The sequence below is a fragment of the Polypterus senegalus genome, chromosome 12 (genome assembly GCF_016835505.1).
Source record: "Polypterus senegalus isolate Bchr_013 chromosome 12, ASM1683550v1, whole genome shotgun sequence".
NCBI classification, from domain to species: domain Eukaryota; kingdom Metazoa; phylum Chordata; class Cladistia; order Polypteriformes; family Polypteridae; genus Polypterus; species Polypterus senegalus.
The window spans coordinates 64027168-64049795 of NC_053165.1; the positions used below are offsets into that span (position 1 = coordinate 64027168).

The 22628-nt window shown below is 35.6% G+C and overlaps 1 protein-coding gene across 3 annotated transcripts in view; it reads left to right on the top strand.

The window, feature by feature from the left end:
• Nucleotides 1-22628, top strand: part of LOC120540829 (MLX interacting protein) — a 63033-nt gene that overhangs the window by 14507 nt on the left and 25898 nt on the right. For 2 of the 3 annotated variants that reach the window (XM_039771908.1, XM_039771909.1), the window contains exons 2-6: nt 13609-13715; nt 14584-14669; nt 18464-18553; nt 19930-19971; nt 21647-21884. In XM_039771908.1, coding sequence (XP_039627842.1) covers nt 13609-13715; nt 14584-14669; nt 18464-18553; nt 19930-19971; nt 21647-21884 — 563 coding nt within the window. The remainder of the gene's footprint in view (nt 1-13608; nt 13716-14583; nt 14670-18463; nt 18554-19929; nt 19972-21646; nt 21885-22628) is intronic. The other variant, XM_039771912.1, reaches the window with a different exon arrangement.

Sequence of the window (22628 nt, forward strand, 5' to 3'; positions counted from 1 at the left end):
CTTATTGATTTGGTTTTTCTGATAACAAGGTTAAGGTGTTTTCTAAATTTGCATTTAGTCATTGTTGGAAACAAGCTTTTCATTATCGAGAAGAAGTCTGAATGGGCCAAAAAGATTGCCTTCCTCGTCATTTTGGGAGAGTTCACGGCCAAGCGTACTCATTTGAATTGTACTGCTTATGGTGATTTCAAACTTTATTTATTGGCAATTTTTTAAAGCAGTCTTTTCGCTATGCTAGTATATTGAGTTTCATATCACCTACAAGAAAATTCTTTTTAAAGCAGTAAGCAGCATATACTGCATACGTATATATGTGTGTGTATATATGTGTATTTTTTTTTTTTTTACCTTCAATTTTGCAATTTTTCTCGTTAACAGTAAAAATCTGAATAGGGATGAACCAACTTTTATCCAACATTTGGCAGTTATTCAAGAGCAAACATTTTTTGCAGATGTAATACGGACAGTTTAAGCAACACCGTGCTGGTTAGATGTGTATATTGAACAAAAAACCTTGCTATTTATAGTCTGCCTCACTCCGCATGTACATTTATTGGCCACTTTATTAGGTGCATCTGTTTAACTGCTTGTTAACACAAATATGTAATTGGCCAATCACATGGTTGAAGTTCAAGGCAAGCATCAGAATGGGGGAGAAAGACTTTGAACATGTCGTTGTTGGTGTCAGACAGGCTGGTCTGAGTGTTTCAGAAACAGCTGATCTGCAGGGATTTTTACACACACCCATCTTTAGGGTTTACAGAGAATTGCCCAAGAAAGGAAAAATATTCAGTGAGTGGCAGTTATCTGGGTGAAAATGGCTTGTTGATGGCAGAGGTTAGAGGAGAATGGCCAAATTGGTTCGAGCTGATAGGCAACAGTAACTCAATTAACGACTGAGGTATCTATAACAGCATCTCTGAACACACAACACGTCAAACCTTGAAGCAGATAGGCTACAGCAGCAGGAGACCACACCAGGTGCCACTCCTGTCTGCTAAGAACAGGCAGCTGAGGCAAAAAGTCACAAGAGCTTGCCAAAATTGAGCCTGTATTTCTGCTGCAACATTTGGATGGTTGGGTTAACAGCATGAAATCATGGATCCATCCTACTTTGTGTCAATAGTTAAGGCTGCTGGTGGTGTAATGGTGTGGGGGATATTTTCTTGGCACACTTTAGGCCCCATGGTGCCAACTGAGCATTATTTAAATACCACAGCATCCCTGAGTATTACGGCTGGCCATGTCCATTCCTTTATGACTGCATCTTCTGATGACTACTTCCAGCACAATAACATGCCATGTCAGAAAGCTCAGATCATCTCAAACTGGTTTCTTGTACATGACAGCGAGTTCACTGCACTCAAATGGCTTCCACAATTACCATATCTCAATCCAATAGAACACTTTGGGATGTGGTGGACCGGGAGATTCACATCATGGATGTTCATTTGACAAATCTGCAGCCACTGTGTGATGCCATCATGTCAAAATGAACCAAACTCCCTGCGGAATGTTTCCCGTACCTTGGGTGAATCTGTGCCACGAAGAATTGAGGCAGTTCTGATGGCAAAAGGGGGTTCAACCCATTACTATCAATGTGTACCTAATAAAGTGGCTGCTAACTGTATGTAATTCATAATTAAGTACCATTTCAGTTTTTATTGTTGATTTCTGTCAGTGTTAGGTAAGTTTGTTAAACAATCTCCTGCTAATAAAAATGACCAAAATGAAAAAAAAAAAAAATCCCTCATAATGTTGAATCCTGATGTGTCATCAACATATTTTTCAATCTGAGGCAAAAACCCATGTCCCATTTTAGAGATTCATAGCTTTATATGCTTAATATTTTTTTTATCACACATAAATCTTAATTTGATTGAGAAGTATTGATTGTTTATCAGTTGTTACTGCCTTTCTTTGTCTGCAGTTTCTTAACGTACTGTTTGTGAAATCATCCTTTATTGTAGTGTTTCTTTTTGGTGTCACAATCCACTTTTTCACACACAACCCCACACCATACAAATCGTAATTGATCGTCAGAGCCGTGGTTGGTGTGGGTCCGGACTTGGAAAATTGAGCATGATCCTCAAATCAGCGACATAATTCACAACCCACTAAAAACAATAACAATAGCAACTTAAGACCGAGGGGTTCAGAAACCCTGCTTTATTGTACCCCAACCTTGATTGTTTGTTTGCTTCAAATTTCAAATATTTTCAAAAAGAAGTATACTGCTTTGATCTTTTTTTAATTAGAAGTTACCTACAGTACATATTAAGAGAAACCAAGTCGTCTTTTCAGAGTGCCGCCAAGTAAAATGTTATGGTGATGATCATATTTGTATTACATGTAATGCGTATCCATAATGCCTCACTTGTCACTGTGACAGCCAAGTCCGAACTTTTTTTTTTTTTTTGCTTTTTAATTTTCTTGCTTTATTGTTGTTCTGGTGTGTGTTCAGAGCAAAGCATTTGTGTGTGTATGTTTACTTATTTACTTATCTACCAGTTATGTATTTATTTTAAATACCTTCTGTAAAAAGTCACATTTCCCTCAAGGACAAAATAAAGTTGCATCTATCTAGCATTTTATGAATGTACTTTGCAACAAGCATGTCTTTGATATACAAGTTCAGCCTTTCTACATTCTAAAGAATGCTATGAGATAATACTAATTACAGTTTGCCAAGATGACTTTAGAGCAAAGTAAGCATTATCAGAGGTTATAAATATCCACATGAATAATTTGTTTAATTCTATATTAAGTAACATGTTGAAATATGATACTGAGACTTGAAATCCTTTAGGAATGCCTTTTGTTTTTAGTACATAAGAATGTTACAGCTGTGCGTTCAACACAGTAATGCTGATTGGGAGCCTGGGTTGGGGGTGTTGTTTGCCAAAAGTTTGTTTGTCATATGGAAACCCCCCTTGATTAGGTCCGCTGTGTTTTTTAGATGCCTGGTCAGTGGCCTTGTCTTGCACATTGTTCATGTGTTGGTTCTCTCTTTTAAAGCAAATCATGTTTGTCAAAAAAAAAAAAAAGACCAAGAGAAAACAGCATATATTGCAGATTAGCACTGTGAAAAATATTAATTTATTGATACATACTGAGGCTGAAATTTTTGTTTTCTTAGTTTACAGCCATATTAAGTTTTGTATTTTAGTGGTTTTCTCCTTCTTTGAAAGCTCACAGTAGACTTTATTTAAAGGGTTTCAAAAAGAGCCACTTTTCAGAAAATTGTTTAGTGTTACCTTCAACCAGATTGATGCACATAACATGTTCTGTTAATCATATATTTAATTCTCAAACTCAGGATCTCTTAAAATATGGGTTGCAACCCAAAATGGATTATAGTTTGCCATCATTGGGTTGCAGGTTACTGTTGTATTTATTGTTGGTGGGTTGCGGATGGTTTGAATAAAGGGTCGCTGCAGGTTAATTAAGCAATTGACGTTCCTCCAGGTTTGAACCACTCACACCCTCACACTTGGATGATAATTCACGATTCTCCAAATGAGAGAATCTTCCCTGCACTTGTGGTCAGCCATTGACAGTTGTCTGGGCAGTCAACAAAGAATGGGTATTGTAGACACTAAAAACACAAGATTGAGTCGCAACAAAAAAAAAAAGGTTTAAGAACACCTGCTCAGACCTGATCTTATCAACAAAGAATATTTGAATAAGATATAAGCATAGTAAAATAATTGTTTTTGATGCTCCAAGAACTCGGTACAATAACATTTTAAAGACAAAGTATGAAAAAATAAAAACATGTTCTCATCCACTTTCTGTTCTTGGTCTCGAGTATTTTCCCTACTTAAATTGCAGTGTCAAGGAGAATTTTGAATATCATTTCAGGGGTTTGAAAAACTCTGCTTTAGGCTACAGAAAATTGGAGAGCCTTGTGAAGAAGTAGTACATACCTTCTAGTAGAATATAGTTACCTTTATAGATTTTTTTTTTTTAATAAAATAATTTTGATCTTTAATTTTGCATGTATTCCTCACACCCAAAACCTACCTCCACTCCCCAGTAACTATCTAAAACTGTATCTAATCGACACCTATTCTATTGAAGGTGGGAATTTCAATATTATGACAACTCTATTGCGGGTTGAACATAAACTTATTTTGCTAAGCTATTACACACAACGTCATTAATTTTGTCCCAATATAAAAATCTGTGTGAGTCCCCAGTAATGTTTTACACTTAGATAGAACTTTATTTGTCCCCAGGGAGAAATTTGGCTTTTTACAGAAGCTCTGTAAATAAATAAGTGCTAAATAAGTTCAGAAAAAAAGAAAAACTGTGAGAAATATAGTTATAGCAAGATTGTACAGCTAGTGTGGGGAGTGCAGTGGTGTTCTTTGTGGGGTTATGGCTGCCTGATTCTTTTTGTCCCTTTTATCATCACCAGGTTATAAACCGGATTATGTTAACTACTAATACTATTGAAAAGCAGAGCCAACATAATTTCAACCTTGAGTTGTACAAAACAAACCATTGGCAAGGCATGGTCAGATACATGAACAATGTATTGGGCATGCAGCCCTTGGATGTAATTTCTTCCAGTGGATTTTTATACAGTTTATTCTTTTCTGCAGTTTGGTGATACACAAAGAAATGCTGAGTTGAAAACTGTTGTTTCATAAACAGAAGATTTTTTGCGTTTGTACCAAAGACAAGCTGTACTTCAGACTGTTAATTTTACATTTTACAGAGAAAAATTTCTATATTGTTTTTTTCTTATGTTATTGTTGCTCATGGTCATGGGCCTGACTGTTGGGAGGAGTCACACAGGAATTTGCAAAATATATTTAAAGTCAACATTTCATAACACTGCAGGGGAAGAGGAAAGCCTTCAGTGAAGATAAGTGTGGATTACTACCCTCTCCCCAGACCAGTTTTGTTTATTATCCTTAAAATACAGACCTAAAGTAGCAGTATTTCAGTATTTTTAAAAATAATATAGTTGGTGATTGCCATTTGTTGTTGGTGTAATAGGTACTGGGTAAAGATGTAAGTGAATGAACAGGGAGTTTCAGAATTTGTAATGGTTTGTTGAACTGAATTTAAATTTTGATATTGGAAGGCTTAAATTTGAGGATTCTTTTTATGTGCTTAGCACCAACAGCCTGTCATTCTCTTAACCAGCTGGCTATAAAATGAAACTTGTGGTAGGTTTTGCTTTGGCAAAATGACTTTGTGAAGTTTTAATGTGGGACAAACCTGTTACAGTCTTAAGACTGGATGTTTTTTGTGGTAAATAAATTTTTGGGGTTTATAAAATAGTATCTAAATTACTTGTAAATGTTATTGAAAATAAACTTATTACAATGGCAAAGAATTGTGCAGTTTTAACAGAATTTATTTCCATTTTTAAATGTAATCAGGTCTAGTGCTATAAACCTGAATGTTAAATGTGGAGACCTGATTGAAGTAGTCTGTATATATTTACTGGTGGGGAATGTGTTATTGGTTAGGGCCTACTGGCTCCTCGTGAGGAACTTTTAAGGTTAGTGCCACATTTTAGCAGAATGATGATTTGAGTCATATTAGCTAATGAGAAACAATTTTGCAGAGTTATTTATTTTTACAGAGATATCATGAACACAAATACTGAAGTGCAAGGGTCTAATGTGAAAGGTGTATGGTTCATGTTTATAGTATAATTTAGAGTGACCTGGTATCTGTTTTTAAAATACTATTGATATACCCCACATGTCAGTTGTCACTTCATCTGCTATGAATATGGAGCATTTTTTGTGCAGTAGTAAACAGTCTCCTTTCTATTGTGAGTTATTCAGTCTGTCAGAAGCTGGAAGAAATTCTAACTGCATTCTAAAAATAGGATAACCCTGACGAGTAAGGTGCCGGTTGAGTTTCAACTTCTCTGATGAGGTTTATCTTAGTTTACTTTGGCAGATCTATAATACGACACAGGTACTTGCTTACTACTTTAGATTAATTTGATGGAAAGCCAATTATCCTGTTTGCATAGGGTCCATTATAGGGGAAGAAAAATTTAGGGAAGTTTTAGCATATATGCTGTCATTGTCCGTATAATCAGTTGTTCAAAATAAGAATATATTTATATAGGCAAATAATACATTTATTTTATTTTAGACTTGATTTTGACAATTCCTGTAAAGAATGAATGTATGTTCAGTAATTAACTGAAGAGTGAACAGTGAATTATTATTATTATTATCATTGTTCATTGGCAGACTTCAGGTAATTGAAGGAATGCTGAATGGGGCCATGTACCGAGAAATTCTTCAAATGAGTCCACTGCCATCCACCAGGATGATGAGGATGAGACGTGGGTGGAAATTCAATCCAAAACAACTACATAGCATAGGAAACTCTCAATTGGTTTCAGATAGCGTAAATCAAATTGTTAGAACAGCCCACTCAATCACCTGACTTAAATCCAATTGAACATTTGTGGAAGGAACAAAAGATCCATGTTGACAAGAGGGCCCCATAATCTTCAAGATTTAAAGATGATCACTTTAGAACGACTGGTCAAAGTCATACCTGAGCACTAGAGCTGATAGGTTTCTACATACAGGAAGTTTCTTGAAGCTGCCACTGCAAACAAAGGTTTCTCCACAAAGTATTAAATTGGCGTGTTCAATGCCTATTCCCTGAGTCATTCCACTTTATTACCTTTATTTATGGCCTTTAATGTTGTGAATTCATTATACTTGTGGTTTGCTTGAGTTTTAATACCAGTGTCTAGTGAGAATTTCATGTGAATAGCCTTTTTGGAACTATATTTACTGCAGTGAATGATACATTCACTACTTACTTTCTCCACTGTATAACTGCCTTCTGTCTTAGTGAATCATGTATTGATTAAATAAGTTGTACAATCTATATGATCTGATTAGAACCCTCAGAAAATCTGCTTAACAGAATTGAGTATGTGTTTTAAGGGCACCAAGTGAAGTTTCATCTAAGCATCGCCTCACCACCTTTTTGTTGGAGAACAGTAAAGGGTAGTAGAGAGCCTGTTTAGAATATCTTGTAGCTGTGACTAAGCAGAAAGCCAAAATGAACCTTTTCAAAAAGCTATAGCTCTTTGGGAATAAAAGAGCATTTGTTCCTCTCTTGAGGTGTTTTCAGAGTTATGTTTGAATTATGTCAATAATTGATAAGTTGATTTAAGTGTGAAATCTGATTGGATCAACATGGCCCAAGTCATATACTCTTTCTAATTTTATGCAAAAGCACCAGCCATTATGTTCTGTGTTACAAGCTTGACAAACATTAGTGTAAAAGCTAATTCTGTTTCTTCATGGATCCAGTATTTTGGATCGAGTTGAACGCCTGGTCATTGTCCACATGGAGTTTGCTTGTGAGTTTCCTCAAGTTATGGTCATGGTCCCATTTGGGACCAACCAATTGACCGAATGTTGGTCACAAAGTGTACAGATTATTGCATTTGAGGCTCTTTGGGTCTGGTGTTGGTTGCCAGTATGAATGCAATAACTGCTAGTAAGGAGCAACACAAACCAATCTTCTCGTCTCCATGGTGTTATGCCGGGTCTGTGTAAAGCGATGTTTCTCAGCCAGGTTCCTGGGTTCAAATCCCTCAACAGTTTGTCTGTTTTTACATGATCTCCCCATAACTGGTGTGGGGTTTTCTTCTGGGTACTCTGATTTAACTACCACATCTCATAAAATACAGTATAAATGTTAGGAATTAACTTGCCCCGGCCTTCAGTCCCATTTACGTTCTCTGTCCAGATGCTCAAGATGATGTGCTGTGTGTTTGTATCACAAATCATGTTATTTCTTCGTATTGAATTTTGTATTATTGTAGATTTACTGTCTCTTATTATAATTTAAAGCTTTGTTTGTTTATCCTTTATTTAGGTTTATTTAGTGTTTTATGCTGCTAATATTTTGGAACTAATATTTTTGATCTTTTTTTTTTGCACATTTTTAAATTTTTTTGTGACGTCTGAGCATATGAAAGGTGCTAAATAAATAAAATGTATTATTATTGTTATTGCTATTATATTATATAGCGCCTTGATGTGTGGAGTACAAGTCACAGGAGGTTATTCTCAAACTTTATAACACACTGGCGAGGCCTCATCTGGAGCCCTGTGTACAGTTTTGGTCTCCAGGCTACAGAAAGGACATAGCAGCACTGGAAAAAGTCCAGAGAAGAGTGACTAGGCTGATTCCAATTCTACAGGGGTTGAATTATGAGGAAAGATTAAAAGAGCTGAGCCTTTACAGTTTAAGTTAAAGCAGAATAAGAGATGGCCTGATTGAAGTGTTTAAACTTATGAAGGCAGTTAGTCCAGTGGATCAGGGTGTTGTTTTAAAATGAGTTCATCAACAACACGGGGACAGTTGGAAACTTGTTAAGTAAGGGTAAATTTCGCATAAATATTAGGAGGTTTTTCTTTCCATAGACACTTGGATAAGTAATCAAGTAGTGTGGTAGACAGTAGGACTTTATGGTAATTTAAAACAATGTTATTTTTGAAGAATTAAGTGGATAGGAATGGTCAGCTTTTTTGGGCTGAATGGCCTGTTCTTTTCTAGATTGTTTAATGTTCCAATATATAGAGATTTAGATATAGAGAGAGAGAGTATAATGTTTGTTCACTTTAAAATATATTTTCTAATTGGTAGACTTTTAATTGAATTTATTTTTATTTTGAAATTGACGTTTTCTTCTTTAGACACAAAAACTTATGAGACTGGTCTTGTGTTTCATGGTGGTTATTGGTTCAGCATTGCTCATAGTAGGAGGTTGAAGGCACAAGAGGCTTGTAATCAGTAAATAAACGGTGGCCTGTTCAGTCACTTGTCTTGTCAGGATACAGAATACAAAAGCCCCAGAAAAACTTTTATTTGTTAGGAGATAGCAGCTGACTAGGTTATCAGTCTTGAATATGTTTAAGCTTTGGTTGCCACTTGACACCTGATAAAGTACTTGTTCTATGTCTGAAGTGGTACTTAGAATTTATAGATTATTTTAATAATATCTGCTCCCATTTAATTTGTTCCTAATACCCTGGCAAGGTATGCATTAAGATCAAACAAAAGAATGATTAGGAAATGGGCATGTTGAGAGAGTCTGGTTGTTGAGTACCTTGAGTTTATCAGAGCTGCCAGAGATATAAACATCTACACCAATAAAACAGCAAAGCAAGAGCTGCACAACACAGAACCATCTTTGTTTTTAGTTAGCCAATAAAAGGTGTCATTTTGCTTGGCTTTTTTATAACATGTAATTTTATACAGTATACCCCAATTGTACTCTTCATTTTGTAAAGGCCAACCTTTGGGAGAACCCTAACCTAAGGGTTTCTTTTCATTTGTAATTTCTGCCAAAACACACAAACGAGCCAAATGACTTTTTTTTTTTCTTTCTTTTTTTTGACTGCATAAAATTCTGACATGGAGACGATACCAGTGGTGTTGGGGGGTCATGTTATCCATGCTGTTTTTTTTTTTGCTGAGGGATTGTGAGGGGATTATTTTATTGCCATCTTTGTTTTTGGAAAAGCTAACAGTTTAGGAGAATTTATAAATCATACCCTATTTGTTAAAAAAAATATATATTTTTGAAAATTACAAGGACTAAAGAATAACTTTGATCAAATTCTTTCTTTCTCACCCATAAAAATAAACAGCAACAAAGTAGCAGATAAAAAACCACTGTAATAAAATCCCATCCCAACGAGTGCATAGATCCACATTTGACCATCCCTAAATCCCATCATGAACTTCACATCAACAAACGAAATGAATAAAAACAAAACCAATCTTCTCTACCCAGACGTTGGAACTTCAACTACAGATAGGGAAGACCACAGAAGAGACCAACAGCATTGGAAATGTGCCATAAAACAAAAAGGTTATAAATTGAGTCGAGTACATGCAGGATTTTACTGCATCAGCCGCCACAACCCACAGTTTGATAAGATAGATTTAGAAGATGCATTATTAATTCTAACCGTGGGCATTTCTAAATGGATTAAATTTAAGAATATAACAACCATTTGTTTAGCAGTCCAGTTCTAGGGATTTCCATAGATACGACGATTTCTGCTATTAATGCTCTCTTGTGAATGCTGCGCCATGAAGTCTGACCCTAGGTATGAGGATTCTATCCTCTGACATGGTGGAATGCAACCAGTTTCTTGTGTGTCATATTCTACAAAACATAAAATGTACTCTTTGGTGGCTTCTGCCCAAGCTTGTAATTGGTCACTTTGAAGACCATCATGCGCTCCTCATTTGGGTAAATATCAGTTTCTATAAGAGCAAATAATCGTTGTTTTTTTTTTTTTTTTTTTTTCTGGACATTTTAGTATAATGCATTGCTTAACACACCTAATTACTGGATCAGTTAGTATTGGCAGTTGAAAATTAGTGCCAAGAATTGCCTCTAGCTCTCCAGTAATACAGCCTTGTAATAAGGAGAAACACTTACTAGCAGAGCTGAAGCTTTTTCTGCTGAGACATTGACTAGGCCTGGTATTGATTCCTCAGTGGTCTAACTCTGCCCTATTGATTGCATTAAGTGTAGTCGGTGACCATGGAGGGTGTTTACGTTTTGAATGTTCTTCTCTGGTTATTATTAGATCTGAACCTATACTGCACTTAACTATTTCCTCTCAGCTTATTATTTAAATTTGAACCCTCTTACAGTGAGTTGTCAACTTTTGATTAACATGAACCTGCCCTTAAAATGTTCTGATAAGCAATCGGGCATTCAAATTAGATTCCAGTTGTCTTCCATAGCTTCCCATGACCACTTTCCAGTTTCTTCCAGTGTTCTGAGATACCCAATTCTTAAATCTGGGTAACTGTAGAGCTTTATTAATTCCCATATAAATACAATGTCTGGACAGGATAAACTTGCCTGGATAGCAAAGCACAATGGTTTCATAGTCTTTTTTTTTTTTTTTGTGTAAATCTTAAGGCTGTGTTACATAATGTGACTTACAGCGATATTCAGTTGTATATTTACCTAATCTTGGTGAGTTGGAGTCTGTCAGTGAACTGTTCCCATGATGTTGTAGCTCACTCCAACTACTCATTGATGTGCTCCGATAAAACCACACAGGCTTGATTTTTGTCTTTAGTTACAGGGGCCAGGCTTTGTGTGCATGGGAGTTGAAAACCAATGAATGCTCATACAAAAGTACAATTCATAGAATGTTGCTGCAAGAAATAAGGATTGTGGGTGTTTGGCACCTCACAAACTGAAAAGAAGTTTGTGTGTCTGGTGTCAAATGTTTTGCATACCACAGCAGAATTGGGAAGGGCAGCAAGTGCAGCTGAACTCTCTATAGCTGTTAATTCTTTGTGCAACAGTGGCTCCATCAGGCAGCATATTATGGGCTGTTACACAAAAGCAGCATATTATGGTCAGCATAGAGAGAAGGTTAGGAGCATGTGCTGATATAGCGCATTGGTGCACCCACCACACAATAAACCAACTCAGGATCCAGATTAGGACCTTAGTGCCGCCATGCAATGGGTGATACCTCAGCACCACTCTAGTTCAGATGGCGTTGAACAGTGGGAGGTTTTCTGTGGTGGCTGAAGTGCCAATTTTGTCACCAACCCCCAGGTTTTACTTGCAGGTTGGAGAGCCTACATGCAGGGATGGATACAGATTAATGTCATACCCAGGACGGAGCTTGCAGGTTAAGGGCCTTGTTCAAGGGCCAAACAGAGCAGAGTCCCTTTTGGCATTTATGGGATTCGAACTGGCAACATTCCGATTGCCAGTGCAGATCCCTAGCCTCAGAGCCAACACTCCGCCATAAGGGTCAGCATACAGTTGCTTAATTTGTCGTGCCTACCAATTTTCAGTTGTTGAAACTGATATGGTCTGGCACAGAAGATCAGCAAGTCTGACTTACACCACAACAGAAGTAGTTGCTAAATGTTACTACTTCTTAAGAACTAAGATCTGATATGAAACCCAGCATATTTTTATTTAGTATTTTTACGTTTTCCTAATAATTAGTAATGAGGCTTTGATATAGGACATTGTCTTCTGCATTAGTTGATTAGCCTATATATAGCTTAACTTATTGTAAGCGTCTTTCTAGGCAGCTGTCTGTGGGAACTGATTCGGTAGACCAGAGTCCAAGTGACTTACCTGCTTAATCCAATTCAGGGTCACTGGGGGCCATAGTTCATTCCAGCTGCCTTAGGGTCAAAATGGGAAGCATCCCTGAACATAGCAGAGATGCGTTACTAAGACTACTAATACATACACTAAGACCGTGGTCTCCAAGTTCAGACATGAATTCCGTTTGGTTGAATTTTTATTAATCTTATTGTTGGAATATGTATTGTTATCTTCAGTGGGATCTTTACATGACAGATCGCCACACATTTTAATTTTTCGATACTCTAATAACCCTTTCATTTTTAACTATTATTTTGTATTAAACTAATACTATTAACATTATTTAAAAAAAAAAAACCCACCATACATCAGACACCCGTAATCTTTAAGCAATGTGTACTAAAGTCACTTGAGCTTTATTAGTTTCGCCAGCAAGCACATCAATAGAGATGTGGATGGAGGCAAAGGCCCAGTTCAGAGTAAGCTATTTGTAGCTATATTTTTGAATAGTAATTAAAAAAACAACCATAGTTTCTCTATTATAAAAAAAAAAAAAAATATTGGAAGGAGACAAGATGTGATTTTCTCAGAGACACTTTTAATGTCCCATGACGTTAGGGTTAGGCAGTGCGACCAAAGGACAGTTGCTGTACAGGCTTTTAAATGTTCGAAGCGCAGCGTAACATGCAGATCACGCAGCAGATCCGACCGCATCTCCTTAGCGTTCGTCGAGCAGCAGATGAGAATTGGAGGTGTGCTCGCCTAGTACGTCATTAAAAAGTACTTTGATTTGAACAATTAACACTGACATTTTAATATTTATGAAAGTTCTCGCTAAGTAATTGCTCCCTTGGTCTCCGTTAGCATTTATATAAAAATGTTACAGCAGTAAATATAATTTTCTGCTGTCCCAATACTTAGGTTACATTTTGGTTTCCATGTACAAACCCATAGTTTCTGGCCCTGTCATTTCGCCATAATGAGATAAAGTTTTATGTCATGAGTCAGGTTGTCAGCTTTCTTTGCTGAAAGTGGAAGGGTCCTGCGTGTAACTGTAAAGCATCTCTTATACCCAATTTATGTCCATATGAAAATAACCAGTAAAAAGAATGAATTATTAAGAAATCCTCTGCTGGCTCTTACAAACTATTCTATGCAAAAATGCAAGCACCTGACTTTGGTGATTTCCGAAGATATCTATTGATGGTTCATAAGCAGAGCGTTGTCTTGTACAACCTAAACACCCAATTCTGGAATTAGAGAGAGAGAGAGAGAGGTGTGTCACCCAAGACTAGGACTTGTAACATGTAAAATATCCTACCTTTTGTCATAGCACCCTTTGATGTGTAAAGGAACATTTTCTTTGATCCATTACTTCATTTCTTTTTAACAGATGATCACTTATTTTGGTGTATTATATTCACCGATCAGTAAAGGGTTTAATTTAACTTCTGCTTTTGCTTTGTTGTTCACTTTAGTGGGAAGTTAGTGTCTCCAAAATGGAAAAACTTCAAAGGGTTAAAGCTACTGTGGAGAGACAAAATTCGACTCAACAACGCCATCTGGAGGGCATGGTACATTCAATGTGGGTAACAGTGCCTTTTCTGTTAGTATATTCTCCTTTAGGCTAAAAATGTGGTTTGTAAAGATAATAAGATTTAAGTGAATAACTTTGAGCATTAGTTATTATTTCCTTCATGAATGTTGTGCAAATTTTTATTAGAAGTAAAGCTTTTATGTAGACATTGTACATATGAAATGTTTAATATTAAGAATGGGTTATTGTGTTTAAGTAGAACTGTGTTTTGACCATTAAAAGCAACAGTTGAATATTGTTGAAAGGGTTCAGTTACGTTAACTTAATGTATTAAATGTGCCTTGATCTAGATCCGAACCAGTCATTTGTGACACTAAACAATTGCAGTATCAAGACAATCGAAAGGGAGCTTTTTTGCCTTCTATTCTCACACTTCTCTGCTTCCTGTGTGACAAAATCAAGTCATGTGCCTTATTTTGATTACATAACTTGATAATAGCCTACTATTTCCAAACAAGGTCAGTTGGTTGGAGGGGAACGGTGCCTTGCTATTGTGGCTAGATGTCAAAATCATACCTTTTTCTTTCATAATTGGAAAGCAAAAAATGGTGAACAGATATCTCTTTAGGAAAAAAATACCTATGGCACAAGTATAGGAATTTGTTTGAATATTGCAGAAAATGAAACTTGAAAAATGCACTTGTATTTTTTTTAGTTGTATTGCATGGCCAGAATTACCCTGAATATAAAACATATTATGTGTTTGCCTGGGGATGTGTGTAGAAAGTTAATGTTGAACTTTCCCAATATTTGAGCGTTTTTTTTTTTGGGTTTTTTTCCGCTTTTGGAAAAGATTAAACATAAGCATACTGTCGATTTTATGTGGCTGGTTTAAAGGGTATTGTTTTCTTCCCAGATGTAGAGAAAAGAGAAAACCCAGTCTGTCATTTTGTTACTCCTTTGGATGGGTCGATAGATGTGGAGGAGCATCGCAGACCAGAGGTGGCTCATAACTTGCATACTGTATTCCTGAAATTGATTAAAATGTCTGTTTCTTAAAATACACAATTTTTTTTTTCAAATCTTACAGCTGATTGCAAGCCTTGAAATAATTCTTTTATAAAAGATACTCAAAATATTCAGTTGGCATACTGGTCTTAAAAAAACAGTAATGTTAAGTTGTGCTAATGCTCACTGTAACCTCTAATACGTGCATTCAGACTTAGTCAGCTGTCTTTGATGTTCTTGGTGGGGTGACTAGAAATTTAGCCAGCAGCAGGAAAGGGATCAATTTTAATTTAAGCCTTTACTGTTGTGTGGACCAGAAAGGCTTCAGACTTTTTTTCCCCCAAGAAATAATTGAATCAAACTGGCTTTAGTAAAGAAAATAATTCAATTTGTTTATAACACAAAGACGATAGTAAATGAATATGTTCACATGGGAAGGGGAGTCAAGCTAAAGTTAGAAAATGGAACAAACCTTAACAAAACTAATGACGTCATTTCTCAGTGCAGTCCCCACACTTCTCAATGCACTTGTGCCGCCTGCCTGGCAGTGCCCGGATTCCAGCAAAATACAAGTTTTTGTCTTGTCCTCACAGCCACTCATATGCACTACTTTCTTCAGATTGGCATCTGTCTTGAATCGACGACCACCCAGATGTACTTTTTAGTGGTCCGAAAAGGTGGAAATCACACAGTGTCAAATCTGGCGAATAAGGAGGCTGTGGCAATACCTCAGATTTCAGTTTCTCCATACAAGCCTTGGTGTTCTTAATAATGTGTGGGCAGGCGGACATTGTCTTGTAGCCAAAGTCCCCGCCGCTTGGATCGAATATCAGGCTTCACATTGGTCTCCAGCAAATCACCGTAAATTGCAATAGAGACTGTATTGCCCCTCGGCATGTTCTGTTTGACAATAACTCGGGTGCGTGAGTGGTTGCGAGTACAAGACAAAACCTTTTATTCTGCTGGCAGGTGGTGCAAGTGTATTGATAAGGGTGGAAACTACATTGAGAAATGACATTACCAGGTTTGTTAAGGTTAGTTTCAATTTTCTAATAAATGCCATTTTCTAACTTTAGCTTGACTCCCCCTCTTATACTGTAGTTAAGACAATAAACAATTAAAAAAACAAATCTAAGATCACTTCATTTCTTACTTTTTCTTCTATAAAGATGGAAAAATCGTACTGTATGAGAGATATTACACAGTTTAACTGTTCTTCAAAGAAGTATAATGTAAAATGTTATTCTTTGTGCTCTGACTTTTAAATGTTTTCAAGATTTCTGTCCTATTGGCCATTTAAATAGGTAACACTTGGCCATGTTTCTTAGTGCCTGTGTACTTTGAATGTGAGGTTATATTATGTTGTATATAGTCCAAAAGTGAGAAGAGGCTTACTTTGTGTGTTTTCCCTTCCTGTTAAATCTGGTTGTAGAATAATAAAGAAGGTAAGGATTTTCCCAACACAAAGTTTATAACTTTTAGCTTGAGCAGCACTAAAAAACAGAAAACACATGTTAGTAATTTTGCCATTGGTTGTCTTGATTTCTGCTGGTCCAGCCTTATACTCAGTAATTTGTGCTTATGTTTGTCTATCAAGCTCTGCAAAGACCACTTTTGGTCAGGCAGTAAAATAGATCACAAGTAGGCGCCTGAGTTTCTGAAATGTGCCAGCAAGTGTTCCATTTGATTGTAATTATTGCATTATTGTTAATACAGTAGTTAATGCTGTCATTTTACAGATCCAGTGTCCAGGGTTTGAATTCCTTGATGTTTTCCTCTGTATTCCTCTTCTGTTCCCTCATCTCCAAAGATGAGCAGGTTACATTAATTGGTGATTGCAAATTTACCCCATGTCAGTTTATGTCAGTGTGTGTGAGTGGACCCTCTAATGGACTTGTGACTTGCCTTGAATTCGATTAAGCTAGTTTGAGGATGACATGATTATATGCAGTAATGAGAATGGTATGTACTTTCTTATGAGATGGGGAGGCCTGGATGATTTATACTGTCGGGGAAAAGCCCACCCAAGCAGTTCCACTGAGAAGTAATTTTTGATGACAAATATATGGTCAAAGATTTCAGTTTACGTCTGATAAGTTACATTACAAATGTAATATACCATGTTGGAAAAAAGGGGCAAATTAATTTTGTCCTACAGTACTTTACTACTCTAGCTTCTAATGAGCTGCAAGTAATCCTTCTCCACAATATATTAATTGTTTAATTCTTATATTGTGCTTCAAACATGTTTTCATACACTTTTTGTTTAAGCAGATATTTTAAGTTCTGATCTCTGATCTTTATCATATTATTACCCTTCATTTGTTGTTGGTTTTTTTTAATAAATGCTTGTTTGTCTTAGGGTGCTTCATAGATAAGTACTTAATTTCCAACAACATTTTATGCACACATAGAAGACATACTTGTCAATAAAATGTTTAACCATTACAATGTCATCTTTTGCTCACTCATTGCTGTACATTACAGGTCTCTTTTGACCCAATTCTGACATGCCCTCGTTCTGATGCTGTGGATATCAAATATTTCACCCTAAGCCTATTTTATACTGATCTTATCCTGTACTATTGGTAATCCTAAGTGTTACAACTAGTGAAATATAGGACGATTTTATTGGTTATGAACAAACAAATCATCCTCTAAATCAAGAGAAAAAAAAACACTTAAGTCAGTTTTGACTCTAAAGGACATGGCAGTATACAAAATGTGAATATGTTGTACAAAAATGTGACATTTGGAACATTTTTTGCTTTTTGTAAAGTCAAGTCACTTTACTAAAACTGTTCATGTTTCTGAGCTAAAAAGATATTTAGGGTGCTATTATGGGATGTGAAAAAAGAAACCAGATTAAATTCACACTAAACAGATAATCCATTAAAGCCAAAGGTCGGTCAAAACTGACCAGAGAGATATAACGAGGTAAAATTTGTATTTAAATTATGAGCATGGTGGTTCGTTTTACTGTTTGAATTTTGGTACATCCTCCAGTTAACAAAGTTTCATCCTGAAAAAATGAAATTTAGGATGCTTTTACTGATTTGAAATACAAAGCTGGGTCAAGTTTGACCTGAGCACATTGTAAGAGTTATGTCACCAAACCATTATTACAGAAATAAATTGACAACATTGTTATGTTTGTTAGTTGAAGGACATAACATTATTCTAGAAGGTTTGCTGTGTCATGACTAATTAGACACATTCTAACTGTATTACAATAATTTTGTATATTTTAGTGCACATCTTCCTTCCCTTTATTTGAATCTTAGTAATTAATCATATAGAAAAATATACATTATATGGATGAACAAAATTAATGTGGTTGCATCCCCGACATCAGCTTTTTATTTTTATATTCAGATGACTGACAGTGTCTGCTGCTAAATTTTTTGATAATGTGTCATTGCTCAGATGTCTCTCTCCGATATACTTGTTCTGTGTGTATTACATTTGTTAATTTAGCAGTTACATTGCTGTATAAAATTATTTTTCTATTTGGTTTTGACTTTTCATAATTGAACAGTTTACTAAAAATTTGTATTGAATGCACAGATAAATACATTTTGTTGTTGAATAACTAAGTATCCCTTAATAAATAATGCATTGTAAAGTTTTATTTTAGTAAACCTAAACAAAAGTGCAAAGGTTGTAGTTAACCTTCTGCATTAAGTCTGTAAGTTCATTAAAGTGATTTGAAGTTTCAGTTTATGCACTTGGATGAATGCAATGGTATTTAATATCTTTTTTTTTTTTTTTTTTTTTTTTCCCCTCAGGCAATAGCAACCGAGGGAAAGTATTGGAAACGTAGAATTGAAATAGTTATTCGAGAATATCATAAGTGGCGGACTTATTTCAAAAAAAGGGTAAGATGCTTAGTTTGATTTTTTTATGTTTACTGTTTTGCATCATTTTTTAACATGATTTTTCACTTTTGTTTGTGTACAGGATATACTTTCATAAATCTGCTGCTAGAAATTCTAATTTACAGCAAAGGTGTATTATATTAAGTGAATGTTGTTTTACATTTTGTATGACACTAGTCATGTTGCTTGTTTAAAACATTTAAAAATAGTTATTTTGAACATTTTGGATGGAGCAATTCCTTTTTTCATGGCTTGGCATGACTGTTTGTTTCAGTTGTTAACACTTCTCAGTCATGCCTTCAGTGTTCTGGGATCAGATCCTTCTTCTGTTCATTGTTTTTCTCATGTTTTAAGTAGGTTTTCTCCCTTGTTAAAATAGATTTTCTCTACTGGTTAGGTTCCCCATCTAAACGTGATCATTTTCTTGAATGGACACCCAGTCTAGGGTTTCTTTCATGTGCCTTACATTGCCCCAATAGGTTCTGGTACCCTACTAGGGTTCATTTGGATTGAGAGTGTTTCACAATATTATGTCATGGGTTTTGCTTTATATAAAATGAATTGTAAATTAACGTCACATTACATGCCTTTTAGTTGGTAGGGATGTCAGACTTGATGACTGCAGTTGCTGATCATGTTGCCTGGCCATGTTACATTACACCACTAGAAATTACATTTCAGTATAGATGACATTGTGAGGACTTGCCAGTACAGTCTGTCAAAACTGTCTTGAACTGCTCCCCCTTATCTTACAACCAATAACCTGTTGCCTGGTGGAGACGATTTCTGTGCAGAGGGTTTACAGGTACGACAAGTTTAGCCATAAACTCTTTTCCGTTTTTTCTCCCCCTATCCTGTCATGGTACATATAGCAGAAAACATCAGACACACACGCCTCTCTTTTGTTTTTGAGGTCCAAAGCACCAGCATTCTTTATTTCTTGTTGCTGAGTTATATGCCTTATACTTCCAGATGGCTACTCATTGGTGGTCAACTGTTTTGCACACAAGAGCTCACCCATGTTTGTTGGGGTAAGTTGCAGACTATTCGGACTGAGTTACTGTGTGTGTCAGACTAGATGACTTGCAGTGACAGCAGTGTGCCGCTAAACACCTCCGACATGCTAAAATTATGTAAATGAAGTCTACCATCCAAAAGGAGAGTCATCTAATCTAATGTGACATGGCCTTTAGTCAGCAAAAGAAAAAAAGTTTTCCACACATTGCATCTCCAAAAAAAAAAAAAAGAAATAGTATCAGTAGTGTAAGGTTTTTAATCTTTTTTTGTATGATGCCTTTGCCTTTTGTGTATATTTTAAGGTAAAACTTGGCCCATTTTGTAACTGCACCTATTCTGAATATCTTCTTAATCAACAGTTACAGAAACACAAAGATGAAGACCTGTCCAGCCTTGTCAAGGTCAGTCTTTATTGAAAGCTTGGAAATTAAGTTCATTTAAAGAATGTTTCTTTTGCTTGCTGATGCTATTCATTGCCCTTCTAGTAAGTGTTTACTTTTACAAACTAATTTGTGTGAAATTTCATAACTAACATTAAATTGTTATGGTTCCAAGTGTGCCTCAAGATTCATAAAACTGATGAGGTACTTTCGTGGAATAAAATGAAGAAATAAAACATTTTTGCACTGAAACATGCATTCATATGACATTTTTCTCTCTAGATTGTAATGTTTCATTATTACATGCCTTATAACCCTACATGTGATCAACTTGCTTATAAATTAAAAAAAATATTTGCACTGTTCACCTTAATCTGCAGTGTTCATACTGTAGCTGAAGCATCAACTATTTTGATATACAGTTACGTTTAAAACTACAGTACTGTATGTGCACTGTTTAGAGTACATTTCATGGGCATACAACACCACCAAAGTGGTTCTTTCATGTTCTGTTTAGACTTTAATTTGATGTACTGTATTTTCCACCCCCATTACTTCCCCTGTTTGGAAGAAATTTAAACATTCTTACTGGCAGATATTTTTGGTTCTTTACAGGCTAAATAAGTTGTATATTTTTAAGCCAATAATGTTTTAAATATTTTTTTTGAGTAAAGTTTAGTGATTTGTTTTAGGACAGCTATTTCTGGTTGAATGTGGTATATGGTGGTGCCATCTTGTTTATCTTAAAAAATATAAGCTCACTGCTCGTCTTTATTTTCTTTCTTCCTCACATATAAATGCCATTATTTTAATTTGTAACAATCCAAGAGAGAAAATGAAAGTACTAATTATGTATTAACCATTAACTTAACCATTAGTTTTACTGAAATAGTAAAAAAACTGCTGTAACTCATGCTTGATTTGTTATTGTATTTAACAGTGAATAGTCAAATGTTAAAATGGTTCATCCATTTAAATATTTGATTGCTGCTTACCCTGTAGTAGTTGCGTTGTATAAAATGAAAAAGATAGTTTAACAGTAATATATTGTATTTAATGGTAGTATTCTAGTAAATATTTGATGATTCAGTTCAACATAGTGAAATAATGAAGAAAGATTTTAAATGTCATTCTGTTAATAAAACTACATAGAACTGATTTAGAGTAGCAGTATTCTATGTCAATGAAGTATCTTTACCTGTAAATTTAATATCTCTGACCACATTTAATAAATTTCTAGGGAGGTAAATCAAATAAAATACTTGTTTTTACTGCAAATGGGCCGCTTTGTGAATACTTTGTGAAATAAGCATTTTTTGGTACACCAATCTCGATCTGTCTAATAGAAGATAAACTAGGGCAAGTGAATGTTTGGTTTAATTCAATTTATAAATATATCCTCACTTAAGATAGGCAGATGTACTAGTTGAAACAAGCATTTCAGGTATTGTTTTTTATTAATGCGTGTTTTAAGTTGTTACATATGGCAAGTTATTTCAAATTATTTTGGGGAAAACAAATTGTTACATATGTTTGAGTATTAAGAGGGCAAATTACAGAGTTGACTTAACCTTTATATCTAGCCTGATAGTACATAAGTGCTTAACAAAAAGTATGGGTAAACAGCAATATCTTGCTTGAGCTGTGGCCATTGCATGCCAAAAACTGACCGGCTGTATGCATTTTTAACACAAAGGGCACTGGAGAGCAACTTTCCATGTTTGACTGCTATCCAGACCCCTTCTGTGTGCCCTTTTGTCAGGACGATGAGGTGGCAGCTTGGCGGGCAGGCAGGAAGGGATGGGAGACTCCAGTGCCCATGGACCAGGACTCAATGTTCGACATAGACATGTTGGTGTCAGAGATCTCCGACACACTCTTCACAACGCGGACTTCCCATCCATCAGTTGCCTGGCCTAATCCTAGAGAAATTGGTAATAAAATTGGATTGCAATATATTTTATGTATTTCTAGCTTTATTGAACCTAAAATATTTTAGGAACAGATCATAAGGATGATGGAGATTATTTTTATTTTTTTAATTATACAACTGTGTTTACACTAATTTCTCACTGAAATGTTTTTGCAGTTGGCACTGTATTTTGCAAATTTTGTTGAAGCAAGGCTGCGGTTATAAACTGATCTGGTATTGCATATTTATATCCTCATACTAAAATGAATGAAAGTATGAAGTAATGGCAAAAGGAAAAACTGGAGTTAGGTGTTTAGAGTCCTATGAACGTTGACGATAAGGGGGGCAGAAAGGATATCCTAGAAGTTGAAGTGGTGATCAGTATTTTTAAAAAGCAAGCCGAGAGAGTTTAGTTTTTGTAAACATAAATGCTTGAATAGAGGATGCAGAAAAATTAACATTATGGTTACTTCTAGAATTTGGGGATGTGTTGGCCTTGACATTGCCCTCGCTGATTACTGTCCTGTTTGTGTTCCCTCAAAACTGTTTATTGTGTTTCACAGCCAACACAATAGTTTTTAAAAAGTCATCCAATTAATAGAGACAACCAGTAAAACTGTTACAACAATTAGTGAAAGAAACAAAGATTACACATATGAGAAAGGAGTTTGCCATCATTTATAATAGCAATAATGGTGTTATCTTCTAATTATATTACAGGTGAAAAAACTTGAACTTAATAGATTAGCTTAAATTGGAGTTTTAC